Source organism: Alligator sinensis, unplaced genomic scaffold (assembly GCF_000455745.1).
Source record: "Alligator sinensis unplaced genomic scaffold, ASM45574v1 scaffold839_1, whole genome shotgun sequence".
In the NCBI taxonomy this organism is placed as follows: Eukaryota; Metazoa; Chordata; order Crocodylia; family Alligatoridae; genus Alligator; species Alligator sinensis.
Window position 1 is genome coordinate 1,325,136 of NW_005841885.1, and position 17,241 is coordinate 1,342,376.

Genomic DNA, 17,241 nt, shown 5'->3' on the forward strand with positions numbered 1-17,241 from the left:
CTGTCGCCGCCTCCCCCCACCACTTGTCCATGAGGGCATGGGAGGCGTGCCCCTGGATCTGCGTGGGGTGGGGCAGGCCAGGAAGAACCCTGCGCAGCCCCGGCCCCAGCCCGCCATGCCCCATGCAGATCTGGGGGCACACACCCTCCTGGACAAGTGGTGGGAGCTGCTGGACAAGCAGGCGAGCACTGGACCAGTGGCTCCCGGACAAGCAGCACGCAGTGGCAGGAGCTGCTCCCAGCCCCGCAGATGAGCCATGACTCCATCCCGTCCCGCTCCAGCTGGGCAGCTCTTGCCTCAGCTCCTGACCCACTCCTCCCTCACCGCAGGGGCCTTGATCTGCCCCCCACACACCCTTTCCCTCCCCTTTCACCACACCAGACTTACCAGCTGCATGCAACTCTCCAAGCTGCTGGGCTGGTATCTGAAATCGGATCAGTATCGGCCGATATGCCTCCTTAAAAATTGGCTATCGGTATCACCCCAAAACTCTCTATCGGTGCACCCCTAAAATTTTCTCATGTTTCCCTTACTGAGGCCAAGACTTAGATTCTTTGGACATTTGAGTAAAAACATTAAAGAATTATTTCTAAGTTCAAAAAAGCTGTGTTTGGGTGGGCATAGTTTTCAGCTTTCTGTCAAGAATTTCAAAAAGCTATCACCAATTTTCCATGCCTTACACAAGACATCTTAAAGGAACCAGATTTCTGAGGAAGGGCTGAGCACCTAGCTCTGAAAGTCAGGCTCCTTGAGGGGGCCCCAAGCTGAGCACCCCAAAAAGAAGGCACCCATTACTGCTGCTCAGTAATGAAAATCTGAGCCCTAGTGCTACTCTGATTTCAGGTTGAAACAAATTCAGCTGATGTCACATTCAGCTGGGGGATGCATTTCTTGGCAAGCTGATGAAAACTGTTTTGTCAATCAAGTGCTTTGCATGTTACATGTTCACTGGCCACAGGTTTGTGCAAGTGCCTAAGTGGGCATCTGTTGTTTAAACCCTCAGTAATATGTGGAAAACGGTCTCCTGGGGTGCAAACAAATCTGCCTATTTTTAAACAATACATAACAAATCAAGGTGGAGCTTGGTAGCCTGCCTGGCTGCTGACAGATGTGGAAAAAAACGAAACAGTGCTTTACCAGAAGAGGAAGCATGTTGGTTCAACCTGGCTCCCCAGCATCAGTATGGATCATGCATTTCAGTGGGGCTTTTTGGTACTTTTATCTAAAGCCAATTCAATCAGCTATTAGATAAAAGGGCCAAAAAGCCCTGCTGAAACATGTGACCTATACTGGCGTTGGGTGAGCCATGTCAAACTAACACAATGCCTCTTTTGGGCATTGCATTCAGTGTGGGGGTGTGCTAAGCTTAAAGTAAAGTACTGGGTTTTTGTTTTTTCATATCTGTAAGCAGCTCCTGAAGAGCAGGCTCAAGATTGAGTCCTAGCTGACATGCAGACTGGGATCCTGAAATGCATTGCCTCTGGAGCTGTCCCATAGCCTTACCGCTGCAAAAAGACATCATAGTAATCTCTCTTCATGCACTTGGCCGTGATCTGCTTGTACTCCTTCAAGAGCCGGCGGATCGCATCACTCAAAGCCCCATACAAGCAACGCTCACCATCAAAAGTGTTAGCTTCACATTTTGCACCTGCAAAATAATGACAGATGTAAATACCATAAGACACAGGTAACACTGCACAGTACCCAAAAGAGTGGCTCCCCAACTAGATAATAGGAAGTAACTACAGCTGATGGCAATTGGCATTCAGCCACTAAAATAAACTTCCCTACCCACATATGCACTGAGTATGACCTCCCACAACTCAAGCCTTCATGAAGTAACTACAGTTAATTAAATCAGATCTCCCATATCAAGAAGTTCTGAGCCGCAGCCCTGGCAGGTCTCCCAAAGAGTCAAGGAGGAAGAAACACACTGTATGAATGGTGCAATTAGTCACAAGGCCAGGTTTTTGCTTATACAGAAAGCAAGGGGTGCTTCTTTAAAGAGCTGCAAAAGTTTTGCTTAAAAAAGAAAGTTTATAGGGAACCAATAAGATTCCAATAAAAAGCAAGTGACTGCTCCAGTGTACAGAAGCACATCACCTGCTGAAATACATCCAAGGGTTTAGATACTCTGGTCTCTCTGCCAGAATGAGGGGTACTAACAGCCCCTTGCCAAATACTGGAGCTGAGAACTGAAGACAGTCACTTTGACAGAGAAACCAGACACCAACAGGGCATTCTTGGCTGTTTTCAATAAAGCCTTTGTTGTTCATCCTGAAGCCCTGCCTATGGAGCATGACTCCACCAAAACAAGAGAAAAGCACAAGGAAGCAGGAAATCAAGTTCTACTTAAGTGATTCACTAAGACGCAGCTCCGACTATCCATTTTAGCACTGAATCCCTGCAAATTGCTATAACTAATGTTAGCCATCACTGCAGCCTTGGGCTCATGTATGCCATGGAGTGACCAAAGAAAGAAGCTCTCCTTCTAGAGGCGTGTGGTTTAGAAAGGGGGACACTGTCAGTAGGTCCAGTGCAACTATGGAGTTCCACAGCAGTCTAAGTTTTGCAATCAGAGGTTTGATCATGGGTATAGACAGACAAAACAGTTACATCAGTTTTATGTTTTACTGCAGATCATGCTAAACTGATGTAACTATTCTGTCTGTCCATTCTTATACCAGCTGTGAGCATAGCTAAGCTGCCATTATTTTAAGCATATTCAGTTCAGGTTTAGTTACATCAGCACAGAAGCAGACAGACAAAACAGTCACACTGGTCGAGCTGACGTGCATTCCAAAGAAGCAAGGCTCCCCACCCCTTTTGAAATGGTGTACCGTTCATCTATACCCAAAAGCATCACCTGTCATCTGTTGAGACCGGTTAAGGGACAGAGACTTTGTAAGTAGCTACAGAGGAGTGTGAGCAAAGAACTGTAAATGGGATGGACACACAAAGGGTGCAGGGTGCAGGACACACAAAGGGTGCCCATCTCCTTTTCTTACCATTGGCTAGAAGATAACGTACAAGCTCCTCATGCCCGCAGAGACAAGCATAGTATCTGTTAATGAGAGAAGGAAAGTCAGAACCAAAACAAGCAGTGAGATCTTCATTGCTTTAAGAGTGTATCCTGGTCCCTCAAGAGGCTGTTTTATCCTTCCACAGAGACCGCAACACTGTATAGGCATGTCCCTCCAGCAGTAGGGGGCTGGAAATGGCTCCTTTTGGGATGGTTACAGCAATGTAGACACCACACACTGAGCAGGTTCTGTTCCTCGTGCTTCTGGGCCCTGCTGAGGGTGCACTGCAGCATCCTACCCCTTATTCAGCAGCTCAGTTCATCATTTTAAACTGGTTTATTTTGGGTACAACTAAGCATTTCTATTCCTCTTCCCAGACCTTTCTCCTATAGACATACTGCCTTCACTGCACACCAAGAGTTCTCTAACCTCCATCTCAAAAAGCAGAGATGTACAGTAAGCCCACATCCCAAATTCTGATTTAGGATGGATTTAAATTTTCCTATTTGCTTCTTTCCACAATAAAGCCCATAATACTTCCATAACAACTCTTTATTCAAATGTCCCAAGTTGCTCTACAAATATTCTTTAGGCCTTATAACAAGCTCCTACCTTTCCACTGCAGGAAGAAAAAGCTAAATATTACAAATAGATACAACTGGCTCATATGGAAAAGTCCTTATACAAGACCACCCAACTCGTGTCTGCTTCCTTCTCAGACCTGAAGGCTGCTTTATAACCAAAAAACTTATCCAACATCTCTTCCAACTACACAGCTGGTCCAATAAGAGATCACAAAAAAAGCCCTTGCCTCTCTTAAGAAAGGGACATTTTATAGGGATTTTCAATTACTCCCACCCCCACAAAAAGGCTGCCTGGGAGCGAGTCAAACGTTCAAAATATACTGAAGATCTTGAGAACATCTTTGGAATCAGCCTATATGGACACAGAGCTCACATCACCCTTCTCAGAGAGAGACACGGGATTCCTGGTTTCCTGTTCCACGCCCCTGAGCTGTACACCATACCCCTCCCAGAGGTGGGGCAGCATTCCCAGCACCTGCCTTGGGATTCTTCTGGCACTTTCCTACATGTTATTTTACTGCTAATTCAGTGGCTAGATAAGAGGGCACCTGGTACACAGAAAGTCCACCTGGGATAAGAAAGGTATTCAGCAGAGTCTCAAACCAGACAGGGTCCCAGAGGTTTCCGACACATTCTCTCCCAACTTCCCCTCTACCTGAACAGCACTCAAGGCCATGACACTCACAGAGGTGTACTGTCCCATTTATCCCGGACATTTATTTCCACATCTCTCTGTTCAAGAAGGTATCTGGAAGAGAAGAAAAATATGAAGTTATAACTTCATTCTTGCCACCCATTAGGTCATGTTTTCCATTCTGCAAGATGCAACTTTGGCTTCGTTTAGGAGCCATTGCAATTGTACCACAGGACCTTTAATTTCTAGTCGGGCATCCAGCAGAGATGGCTAGAAAGGACAGCAGCTCTCGCAGGGTGGTCTGCCTCCGCAGTGTTGCTGGCTCTGACTCACGGTTCTGTTGGTGGACTTGAACCCACTGAATGGCGGGGGGCCAAGATCGCTAACCAAGCTAGATGGTTTACACGGGCATCTCCAAATTCTGCCACACCCACTGGAGCCCAGCACTTATCTATAAGCAACTGACTGCCCATGGCTAAAACAGAATTCCTTCCTTCTCCTGCCTGCTTCCAGCTTCCCTATCATAAGTGACAGAGGGTTAAAAGTGTATTATCACAAAGAGTTATAGCTGAAGCCTCTTTCCCCCTTGTCTCACACATCCAGGCTGCATCAAATCCTGCCCCTTCTTCCTCTTCAGCCTCACCAAGAACCAGGCTTTTCTTTCCACTCTGCAGATAAGTTTGTTATTCAAGCTCCTGTTACAGCCTGCTGCAACATCCATTGCCCCCTTCCATCTGCACAACAATGTTCAAGACATTTTCTGTGTTCATTACTTTGATCATGTTGCTCTCCCTCTGTCTGCTACTGAATTACTTTAAGCTTCTTGTAAGGACCATCAGCACTTTGCAGGAACCTGCCCCTCTGCCTCCGTCTCAAGCTTCATATTGTCTCCTTGTTCCCCCTGCTATGCTGGCATTCCCAGCCTTGTCCACAACTGCTTATGTGACTCCCTCCAGCAGGTTACAGCTTTCACAAGCTCATTTTCAGACTAACCCCCATCCGCAGTGGAGCCTCTCAAAACCCCTGTTACTACTTGCAGCAATACGAGCTCACTTCTATTTGAATTTCCTATTCTTGTTCTCCTAACCTCCGTTTATTAGACTGGAGACAGCAAATTTGTTGGAGCATAGGCCACTGTGCCAGGTATCTGGAGAGGACCTGCACAGGAGATGCTACTATAATCCAGTAAATCAAACCGAAAGACATGAAGCGAAACTGGATTGTTATACGAGTATAACAAAATGTGCAACAACCCTGGGGATTATCATAATTGATTTAATCACTGCAATGAGCAAGCAAGGCAGAGACACTAGGGCTGGTAACAGTGGTTCCCTCACCCTCTATGACAGTGATTCTCAACAAGGGGTCCACAGCACCCTGGGGTGCCTCGAGATCCTTTCAAGGGTACTGGAGGGTACCAGGCAGCATCAGCACTGTTAGATGTGCAAACATGATGCACAAGATCACCCAGAGATTTCAAATAGAAATCCATAGTGTTCAAAATATTCTGCCCTGTTCTGGTCTTTGAGTTCTCTGCAGCAGAAAAACTGCTCTGTTATAGTTCCACAGTCAAAAACCAAGTCGAAACTAAGAGCCTGCATTTTCCAAGGGAGGCGTTGAGTCCAAAAAAGGTTGAGAACCACTGCTCTAAACAGAACACCCCTCTTGCTCTTTAACTGCGCCTGGCTCTGACACAAATGTGCCTGCTCCTAGTTTTGCCTCAGGCTGAAAAGTAGCATGAGCCAACACATTTGCTAGCACAGAGTGCCATACAGAGCTTGCATTACTGCAGGTTTAACTGAGTCTCACACAGAGGAAAAGGGATTCACTTTCAGGAAGTAACTGACTTTAATGCTGTGAGGTGCAGAAAACACTCTTCAATAGGAAGAGCTGGAAGGGAGAAGAATGGAAGTTTTGCTCGTGTATCAAAGAGCAGGCTTTTTGAACTGTAGCACGGTCCTGCTCATGGGACTGACTTACACATTACATATATTATGGTAACACCTGGAAGCCATGACAGGGGCCAAGGCTCCTTTGTGCTAGGCACTGTACAGATCTAGCAGAAAGAGTTCATGCCCTGGAGACCTTACAGTCCAAACAAAAGACAAAGGGTGGAAGGGGAAATCGAAGCCCAAAGAGATGAAGTGACTGGTCCAAGGTCACCCAATAGGTCAGTGTCAGGATGAGGGACAGAAGTTTGGTCTCCTGGCCAAGCCCCACTGGCCTCTGCTGCCTCATTCCTGGACAGCAGACTCCTGCAATCTGCATTTACCCCCGCACCAGCTCACAGAGCCACCAGCAACATCAGTCGTCAGATATTTTTCCTTTTACGTTTAGATGCTGTTGACCATCACAGAGACATCCTTAACACTCAGTCCCAAAGCGCCCCAGTATTTCCCAAACTTCTAGTGATTTACATCTGTAGTGCTATTTACCAATGCTGGAGAGGCGATAGCTAGGGGGGACAAAGGGGAGGAGTAGAAACCTGCGCAGAACCACTGGGAATGATACCCAGTCAAACCCTGTCACCATCAGACGTTTGATCCATGGGGAAATGGGCAGGATTAAAGCAGAACCAGTCGCATTCAAGCAGAAGAGGCACTGGGCATTCGGCTCCTTGGGAAAACATGTTTATTAATTTAAAAAAAAAAAAAAAGAAAAAAAAAAAAAAGCTCTCACTGGTCTGAGCTATCTAGTATCATCAGCTGTTCCAGGTCACGGGGTCTGGCTGACAGCCAAGCCTAGGCCAGCTAGGATTGCTTGCATATATCACCTCACAGCCCCCGGGGCTGATCTCAGGCCCAGCCAGAGCCACGGCAGCAGTCACCTGCAAATCCCTCTGACTAGAGCAGGGCAGATCTCTAGGCAGGGCAAAGCAAGGAATATAGGGCAGCAAGGGAAAAGAAGACCACAGCCCCGTGGTGTCATTCCAGACGGGGCACATTTTATGCAGGCTTCTCGCCCCATTTTTAAAGCAATTTCAGCCAAACAAAACCTGCCTGGTGAACCATGGGGAGAGGCATTCACACAGCCTCCCCCGCCGAGTTCACGGAATCACAGAGAAGCGGGGCTGGCAGGGACCCGCATGGGTCACCCCGTGGAGGGAGGCAGGATCATCCCTCTCCAAACCATCCCATACAAACCACGATCGAAACCCGCATTTCTCAATCTGTGGGCCACAAGAATATATGAAAGGGGTGTGAACAAACTTTAAAAATGGAGAGAAATGTGGAAAACCGGCTGTTCACTTGCAGGCTGTCAGAGTGCCAGCCTGCAAAGGGTTGCTTGGGGCTCTCCATACCGCACCCCTCCCCATCCCACACACCGGGGGCGGTGGGTTGGGAGTGAGGGGCGCTGGGCCAGGACTGGCCATTGATGTTTACAAGTGGGTCCTAGTACAAAAAAAGGTTGAGAAGCACTGGTCTAAACTCTCCCCAAGACTTTCATCAACCACACACAACACAGACCTGACACCCTCACCAGCCGTCTGGGGGCAGCCAGCGCCTGCTTCTAGGAAGCGTTGCCACAAGTTGAACCCCCCCCCACCCCCAGCTAGGACTGCCTGCAAACAGCACCCGAGCCTCCCGGGGCTGACAGACCCTGCCAGCACCAAGGCAAATCCCTCTCACTCGGAGCGGGACAAGGGAAGGAGGACCACAGCCCGCGGCGTCACTCCAGACGTGCAGTGCTGACACAGGCGCCCCGTCCAGTTGTTAAAGCTATTTCAAACCAAATCAAAGCCAGTTGTGGGGAGAGACATTCACAGACCCCTCCTCCGAGCAGCCCGTGGCCCCCTGCACGGGGCGCTGGCGCAACCCGCTGTCCTGGGGCAGGGGAGACCCCCAGCCAAGCTGGGCCTCTGCAGGCGCAGGAGTGCCCCAGCGAGCCCCGGGGAGGAGCTGGAGGGGAGAGGGCAGGGATCGGGGCCCCTGGCAGGGGTGGAGCACGGGGGGCTGGCCCGGGAGAGTCACCCCCACCCCGGCCCCGGCCCCGGCCGGCCTCACCGCACGCGGCTCACGTCCCCCTTCTTGCAGCTCGTGAACAGGTCGCTCGTGTCCATGGCCGGGGCGAGGGCGCTGCGCGGCGGCGCCGCATTGACACTGCCGGGGGGCGCGGGCGGGGACCGGGCGCGGGATCGGGAGGCCGGGTTCTAGAACGCCGAGGGCGGGCGGAACGTTGCGGGGGGCGGGGTTCTACACCGGGGGCGTGGCCTTGCGCTAGAACACCCAGGGGCGGGGCTGCCGAGGCGCTGCGAGAGGCCGTTGGGGTGGAGTTTTCGACCGGGGGCGTGGCCTCGCTCTAGAACACCCAGGGGCATGGCTGCTGGGGCGCTGGGATAGGACATTGAAGCGGGGTTCTAGACTCTGGGTGTGGCCCTGCACTGGAACATTTAGGGTCACTTGAAAGAACACATATTTTTCTCCAATTAAAAAGAAAGCTGCCGAGGCGCTGCGAGAGGCCGTTGGGGTGGAGTTTTCGACCGGGGGCGTGGCCTCGCTCTAGAACACCCAGGGGCATGGCTGCTGGGGCGCTGGGATAGGACATTGAAGCGGGGTTCTAGACTCTGGGTGTGGCCCTGCACTGGAACATTTAGGGTCACTTGAAAGAACACATATTTTTCTCCAATTAAAAAGAAACTAGACGTTTTGCTAATGCGCGAGGGGCCTGGGGCTGCCTCGCTCAGTTCAAGATTGCAGCAAAAACAAATCAAACTTCACTGGACGGAGTGACGACCGACCCGCGAAGCCACGAAACAAGAGCTGTCTTACCAGGAGCAGGTCACACACTGCAGAACTGCAGAACGAAGGCAAGACAATTAAAAAGAAGAGGGTCCTTAACACCGGTGGAAGACTTTCGAAGGGATGGAGTAGATGACAATGGGCTGTGAAGTCAATGGACTCCCTCAGCACTGCCAAAAATGCTGCTGTCTCTCCCAAGCAGTTGATTTCAACTTTGGGTGTATCAGGATTCAAAGAGGGGGTTAAAGTGCACCCCCACCTTCCATCTGTTCCTGGGGGCATCGTCTGCACAGGCTTTAGATGTGGAGCTGGGGTGTTCCCCCCAGTGTTGGGCTCCCAGGGGGTGGGCAGTGTCCTAAACCACTAGGAGCCCCCTGCCTAGTGCCCTAGGTCACCCTGCAGGCTTCCAGATGTCAGCAGAAAGTCACATGCACTCTAGAAACGGGTGCCAGGGTATGGTCAGTGCTGCGGCAGGTGGTGCGAGGGGCTCTAGAGCATAGAGTATTTGTGTGGCACACTTGCCTTCCACATTCCTTGTGCTCTGATTGGCCAAACAACATTCTAGATCTCATTAGCAGGGCATTGTCATGACGTTCTTAGTCTGCTCATTTGAGCCTCACTTTGCCTGCTAGAAAGGTTCAGCCTCTGTAAGCAGCTCCTTTTCCTCCTGCACGTTTGTAGGCATCACTTGCTTTCGAGTGGTTTTCTCATGTGTTGAAACTAACCCTAAACAATATAGCACGTGTGCATGCAGAGGTGTGACTCATGCGGAAACCCAGAACAGAGCTTCAGACAGAGCCAGAACAAGCTTTGAAAAGCCAGTAGTAAAATGAAATTCTGTGGTTTTTACCAGAAATGAAAAGATCCCATTTGCCAGGGCTTTGTAGGAAACTCTTCTGGGAAGGAAGGCAGAATTGAAACTATCTTTGAAAAAATGAACATAATCTAGCTGCTATGGGCTGACAATAAATGCTGCAAGTAAGATCTAATAGTTTCCCCAGACAGCAAAGCAACAGCTTTAGCATCTTTGCTGTTGCTCGTAGTTTCCCCTATTATCAGCAGATAATTAACAAGTCTTTAGTGATTTTTAGTGCTCGGCCCCAAGACCAGGAGGCAGCAAGGAAATTATCAGTAAATCAAGTGACGGGCAAGGATTTCTTAGGGTGGAATTGCCATAAGAAAACTTTCTGGACCATCATGGCTACAATGTTGCTCTTACACTACAGTAAATCATGGTAATTTCATAATGTTGCTGCTTTGGAAAGCTGTGAGCAGAAGGAGATGGGGAGAGGCAGAGAATGAATCCACAGAGACAACTGGAAAATTGGAAGTGGGAAAGAGGCAATGTAAGGGAGACTGAAGCAGAGTAGCCAGGAGAGGAGCTAAATCGTGTCTCAATGATCTAAAGGCAGGGTGGTAGGTCTTGGGCAGCCTCCACTCCTCCATACTCTTGCTTAGGTGTAGGTGTGGTGTTGGAGGTCCTGGTGTAATGATTGCAGGACTCCATACAAGCCGATTCATCAGGCACCTCACTAGACCTCTTAGGCATACACCATGAGAGGATCAACAGTTGCCTACTATCATCCCAACAGACACAAAGCTGGCAATGCAGGCAGAGCTGAAAAAGCAAACGCTGCTGGGCGGTATGGGAGAGGAAGGCCATCCATTTATCAGACACCCATAAGCAGGAGGCTGACAGGAAAAATAAGCCATTACATATGATCCAAGCACAATACCTGGTAGAAATTGCATCACCGTCTTCTTTCTCAGTGAGTGGGAATTGAATTAAGTGTGCGTTTCTCACTAGATTGTTTTCCCAGGGTTTGCTGAAGCCTCCTCTTACCTTTTGCACCGGCCTTTGAGTAGTAGCATTAGATGTTGGTTTAACAGGTGTGGTGTGAGCTTTCTTAAGCTGTGCTGTTTGGTCAGTGAGACAGAGAATGAGAAGACAGACAACTCCATCGATCTGCTACTTCTGTGGCTCCAGGTTTAAATTCTGGAACAGGTCTGACAACGAGGTGCCTGGGCTCATCATAGTCCCTTACTATACAATGATTGCAACAGTATAAAAGGGCCAAGCGTTGCTTGAGAATTTAAACCCCTTCTGATGTTTCAGATGAGGAAAAAGTTGCAATAGAAGAATTGTCTAGCTAGGGGAAAGGTTGCTGCTCACTTTGGAATAGTACTGGGCTCTACCTGGTCCATTCGTTACTCCCACAAAAAACTAACGTCACTCACATCTCCTTTACGCCATAGTTGCTCTTGGAAGAGAGACATGACCATTTGCTTCGCAGCTTCAGTGGCATAGTCCGCAGTACTGGTATGGCGGGGAAGGGTGAGTAAACACTAGACTTTGTGAAAGGCACACAAAGGTGTAAAGGTAGTTTCTTGGATGGCATGGTTAGGATGTGGAAGGGTAGGGACAAGCACTGCAAACCAGGCATGAAGTCAGACCTCGAGACCTGTGGCAAAGGAGGCAAAAAGACCCTAGTCCCACTGTAGGATGAGTTTGGTTCCAGGGAAAGCTGTACAACCTTACTGTTTGAAACATAGAAGTTGGACCAAATTGTCCAATCAGTATCTCCCCCCCGGGCGCTGCCTGGGAGCTGAACCCTGTAATGAACAGGGCCAAAGAGTAGAACAGTGTCAATAAGGCAAAGTAATGCTAAAAAAACCCAGCCTTTTGATTTAGAGGGGATTGGGATGTGGGTGATCTTATTTTCTGAAGGGAGTGAGTATACGTAAATGAGTGCCCACATACAAGCAACTCAAGCAGGGTTGATCAAGCAAGACTTCTCACACATAGGCAAGTGTTCAGACACCTGGGAGGTGCATTTTATTGCAAAGAAAACAAAACCATCCTGCCCTTGGACAGGACAGGCCTAAGTGCTTCTAAGCTTTCTTCAGCAACAATCCCAAACACATACAAAGGGTGACTTCCTGCAGCGTAGTCCAGCAGAAGCAAGAAAGCTCACCTCTATCTAAAACAGCTACTACCCTGGTTTTCAGTGGTCACAAGGGCACACAGATCCCAGCTGAGTTCAAAGGGAGCAGAGCGTGTTCCTTAGCTTTGAAAATTGGGCCATGTGACTCCCTGACCCGATGCAAAGCAAAATTACTTGTTGCTGTATTGCTGGAAAATGTGAATGTGCAGTAGGCCAGCAGCCTGCCTCTTGGCTACTCAGAACTGGATTTGACTATTGAATGTATAAAGCTGCAGCCCCTACAGGTTGGCTAGCCATTCTCTCTTCTCCTCAGACAGCTAGTCCAATAAAGCACCATCCCTCTGCCCCACCCTCCCACATGTGCATGGTTCACCCTGCAAAATAAGATCTCTAGTTTAAGAGCCTCCTTCATTTCCATACATATACATCTCATTAACTGGTGTGTTTTCAGGAAACTGATTGGATTGTGACCCTTGGTGTGTCTACACAGGATGCTAACTGCGCAGTAACCTAATTCTACTGCGCAGTAGCATGCAGGGCAAAACCCATGCTGGTACAGTACTGCGCGGTAGTATTAGGCTACTGCACAGTTAGCATCACTAAATATCCATACACCAGCACTACTGCGCAGTAACGCTAGTTACTGTGCCCTGATTTAGTACTTGGTTATGCAAGTACTAAACTTAATGTGCAGTAACTATCGCACATTAATGACCATGTAGACGCACCCACTTACTGCTGCCTCCAGACCCCAGCTAAGAACTCTGCATGGGCGTTTCCAAACAACCACCAACTCCTTGTTGCTTTGCAGAGGTGCCTTTCCTCCTCTCATGTTATTCCCTCCACTCAGAAGCATTTTCAAGAGTGACACTACATGAACATGATTCACACAGTTGTCAGCTGATTAAGCTAGTAAGGTCCCAGGAAAAATTAACTTCTATCGTGAAGAGGAAAAAAAATAGCCTTAGTATTCATTTAATCTATAACTACCAGCAGCCACCAGGTGGGAGTGTGAGCTAAAACATGGCATATGGGACTGTGATGGGAAATACAGTACAGCTTCATTATAAAAAGGCCCCTGTGGGATTGGGACAAACCTTTGTTAGAAGAGGGTGTTTGCTACAATAGGGTTAGTCAATTTGCTGCATCATCATAATTAAAAAAAATGGTTTCCTGCTTTTGGGAGTGTTAAAGCTGAGGATTGCTATACACAGAGGTTATTATAATGAGCTCGTATTGCAGTTATTCAGCTGTCAGCCTGACCTTATTGCCTGCACGGTGCTTTGAAGAGGACCCCATTTCAAGGCCAATATTGAAGCTTTATGTTAAAATGCTTATTTGCTGGCTTAGTGTCCTTCATGCCATCTCCATCCCTCTGTCAGCTGCTCTTTCTAACATTGACCATCCCAATTCCAAACACCTTTAAGAGAAAACTTCCCATTGTGAACAAAAAAACTAAAGCAGCTTTTCTTCCTTAATTTGCAGTGTTGGAAATGCAAAGACAGAGCACAAGGGCCTTCAAGGAAAGCCCCCATTTCTGCCTGCCCCACTGCAGGTGACTGCAATAAGAGCTCCCTGCCTGTGAAAGACCGGCAGGACCAGGAAGGACTATGCACAATGCAACTGACTTCAAGATTCATGGTCCCAAGACTAGCCAAGTGCAAAAAATTAAACACGGGGGGGGCAATTTTAAATTTCTGTTTAAAAAATAAATGCTATTAACCACAAGGTATCTGGAGACAAGATGGGCCAAGCCTGCCTTCTCAGAGATCGTGATCTGAGGCACGTTCTCTGGCCTCTGTGACAGAGACCTCAGAGATGCTCTGAGGTCCTTCATGGAGGGCTAGAAACTCCTTCTCAGCACCCCTCTCACTGCCAGGAACTGGAGTCGTCAGCTGGCAGAGCTCAATAGCTGACAGCTTTCAGAGATGGAGTTGCTGGTGAATAAGCCTTGATGACAACCCTTTAAAGTTTGGTGATTGTGTCACCTCAACAGACGCCACCATACATCACAATTGGGCTCAAATATGAACTTATTACTCTTTAAAATAAGGCTTCTAAGCACCCCCTGCCACTGAAGAAACAAGGGAGGGAAACCAGCAAGACAAAACAAGGTGCTGCGTGAGTGTCCTAATCTGTGTTTGATGACATATGAGTTTGTCTCTACAGTAGCCATGGTGTATTAAAGACCAATTTACTGAGGATTACCAGACTTTGAACACTGATATTGTGACAGTGCCCACAGGTCACAGCCAGGCTGAGCCCAAGATGCTGGATGCTACACTGGCACATATTTTAACTCAGTGGTTTAGTGTGATCATTTACATTTCATAGAGCACCTCTTCTTTCTGAAGGACATCACAGTGCCTTAAACATGGTGACTGAGTGCAAGCGCGGACAGATGGAATTCAGTGGGCGTTCTGTCACTACAGGACCCATACGCATATATAGAGAGAGTCGCTCATACCACCCGTCGTCAAAAAGCAGTCATCTCAGGGGCAGAATAGGACAGCCCTTTGGTCCTACTCAGCAACTGCACCCAAGAGAGTGGGAAAAGCAGCAAGAACACCATCTTCAACTAAAACTGCAGAGGGAATTTAGGAGGTGATCACTCTCAGTGAAATTTGGCTAGACATCCAGAGCTATTATCCTTACAATGTAGCTGCATTATAGTTTTCTTGATTCCACAGCACGCACTGGTCATTGGCTGTGTTATTCAAATGAAGCGATTCGGGAATCAGTTTGTGTGAAAAATGCTATGCAAAATAAAATGAGTAACAAGCTCCTTTGTGACTTTAGGCACTCACATACTAGGGATAAAGCATGCTAAAAGATATACACACATAAAGGGAGAGATTTTAAGTGACAGGCTCGGCGTTAGGCCCCATTCCAATATACTGCCCGTACAATGATTCCCTTAACGACCAAACATTGACCATATCTCACCAGTAGGTGAGCAGACAACCACTCATAGATTTGAAAACAGATGAGGAGAGGAATTTGTTTTTGAGCAACATACCCCCCATGCACAGAACAGTGAGGAGAAAATAAGGGACAAAACACAGTGGAGTTTCAGATGTGGGGGCAGTAGCTCTCCTACGGTGATTTTGGCAGGCCTGGGAGCACAACTATGCATATTCAAGTGCCTTTTTCATATTCATATATCATATGCATATTCAGGACCCTCTAGGTCAGAGCTGCAGGGAGCCAGAACCTTCAGGTTTGCTCCAGGCTTACCCATGAAGTGTTCATCCCAGAGGCCCAAGTCTCATTCTGATCTCACTTTCATTGATTTTTATACTAGTCTAAATGCAGCCATTTCAATGGAGTTGCTCCTAATTTACTCCACTGTGATGAAATCAGAATCTCCCCCATAGGAAGAGATCTGGCAAAAACAGAAGAGGAACTGGGAGGCTCAGTCTCTGGCTATTACTTGTACCAGTGAAGGTGTCTCAGCTGCTTTGCATGTCAATCTCACAAGCTTGACCACAACTGAAGGCCACAGCTGGACATTTCCCCCCACTCTTGCCCCCAGAAAATGGGATAGGAATTAGAAAAAGAGAGTCTGAGATTTAGATCATGCCAGTGAAATGTCCTCTGTCCCTCAGGATGCCATGGCTAGAGCCTTGTAGTAGCTGGTCAGAACCCTTTTCAGGTCACTCCTCACACTGACTTTCCAGAAGATGCTTTTCGATACAGCATTGAATTATCTGCAGTCGGCCCAACAAACCAGGCTAAAGTGCTCAAACTTTGCAGAATTAACAAGGAGCCTATGGAAATGGGAAAGGGGTTGGGGCTGGGAAGTAAAGGAGAGAGAGAGAGATCACAGGGGGGCATCTGGCTAGAATCAGGCCCCAGCACTAGAGGACACATATGTAGAATGCAAACTCTGCCTGGAACATCAGCTAAATCTTAGCTTCCCTGAATCCTAAAACGAGATGCACGTTCTCCTGCCGCAGTGCCTGCTGGGTCAGATTCTGTCAGCCCCACCAATACAAATCCAGGTGCCAGAGAGGTCTGGCCTGCTCTTTCCTGCTGGATTATACTTCCCAGAAGCAGGCACTTGGAGGCAATCTTAACCTGGTTGTTTTGCTTCCCAAACCCAGCTGCTCTCAGCCACTACCGGAGAGCTACAGGAAGTGCATTTAAAAGTGATGAAAGCAGTGGCGCTACTGATAGCAACACACATATACACACAAACCCCACCCGCCCCCCTCCTCTGACAGCAACCCTCCTCATGCCAGGACTTGGATGTGGTCTCAGGACCCCAAGAAGACGTGCCCATAGAATTGACCTGTCCCAAGCCTGATAAAAAGTTCCTGAGAAGCCAGTCTGACCACATGGCCCTGAAGTCAAGCCAGGATACAGATCTCTGTTGGATGTTTCTCTTCTTTAAAGGTGTGTGTCTTCTTCAAACACATCTGTGTCCTCGCTTGCCTGCTTGCTGATCAGGACGTCCCAGCTGTCGGGGCCATTGATGGCGCTCCCGCCATTCAAACTTGGCTTTTTCTCCTGCATCTCTGACTGACTGTCGCTGGCTACGTCCAATGTGGGGTTGTCATGGCAGCCATTCTCAACAAAGCGCAGCTCCTCGCCATGTGACTGGAAGGGAAGGAAGAGAAAGCCCAATGGGACACAAATTCAGAGAAAAATATGCTTTTCAAAAATGCAGAGGAATCATAGAATCATGGAAAATGAGGGTTGGAAGGGACCCCAGGAGGCTGCATCTAGTCCAACCCCTTGCTCAAAGCAGGAACATCCCCAGCTAGATCAGCCCAGCCAGGGTTTTGTCTACCTGGGTCTTAAAAACCTCCAAGGATGGAGATTCCACAATCTCTCCGGGTTACCTGCTCCCATGCTTTATTAGGCTAGAAACCAAATCCCATTCCTGTTTTAGTTGATGAGAATTTTTGCCTGTTCACTGGGAAAGGATTGACTGAAGTTTGTTCACAGCTTTGTGGGGAAAGACTACTAGCCCCTGGCTCTTGGGATGGTACATGGACCTATGTTGAAACCAGAAGACAACATTTAACCTATATGAAATGCAGGCAACTAAAGCCATAACTTGAATATGAAGGAACAGCTTGTGGTGGAGAGTATCCCTCCCAGCATGCTATGCACTTTGGCTGCTTGGGTCCCAACAGAGCATGGGGAATCTTGGCATCTTCATGTTGGGCTTGGCAGGTAGCCAAAGTGGCCATACTCAAAATGGCGGCAGCCACACTGAAAACTTCCAAGAGATGTATCTAGCCCACTGCCACTGCTAATGGGTTATGTCCAATAATGGAGCCCTATCAGGCTCCAACCTTCTTCTTT

The 17,241-nt window shown here is 48.2% G+C and overlaps 2 protein-coding genes across 2 annotated transcripts in view; both read right to left on the minus strand.

Moving 5' to 3' along the window:
• Nucleotides 1-8,383, minus strand: part of ABTB1 (ankyrin repeat and BTB domain containing 1) — a 35,393-nt gene extending 27,010 nt beyond the window's left edge. Inside the window, exons 1-4 of the mRNA XM_025196807.1 lie at nucleotides 8,246-8,383; nucleotides 4,293-4,355; nucleotides 3,009-3,064; nucleotides 1,504-1,648 (exon numbers count right to left, since the gene is read on the minus strand). Of these exons, the coding sequence (XP_025052592.1) occupies nucleotides 1,504-1,648; nucleotides 3,009-3,064; nucleotides 4,293-4,355; nucleotides 8,246-8,301 (320 nt within the window). The 5' untranslated portion in view covers nucleotides 8,302-8,383. The remainder of the gene's footprint in view (nucleotides 1-1,503; nucleotides 1,649-3,008; nucleotides 3,065-4,292; nucleotides 4,356-8,245) is intronic.
• Nucleotides 8,384-12,532: 4,149 nt separating this feature from the next.
• The window catches only part of PODXL2 (podocalyxin like 2), a 44,584-nt gene continuing 39,875 nt past the window's right edge, over nucleotides 12,533-17,241 (minus strand). Inside the window, exon 9 of the mRNA XM_025196853.1 lies at nucleotides 12,533-16,527. Coding sequence (XP_025052638.1) covers nucleotides 16,318-16,527 — 210 coding nt within the window. The 3' untranslated portion in view covers nucleotides 12,533-16,317. The remainder of the gene's footprint in view (nucleotides 16,528-17,241) is intronic.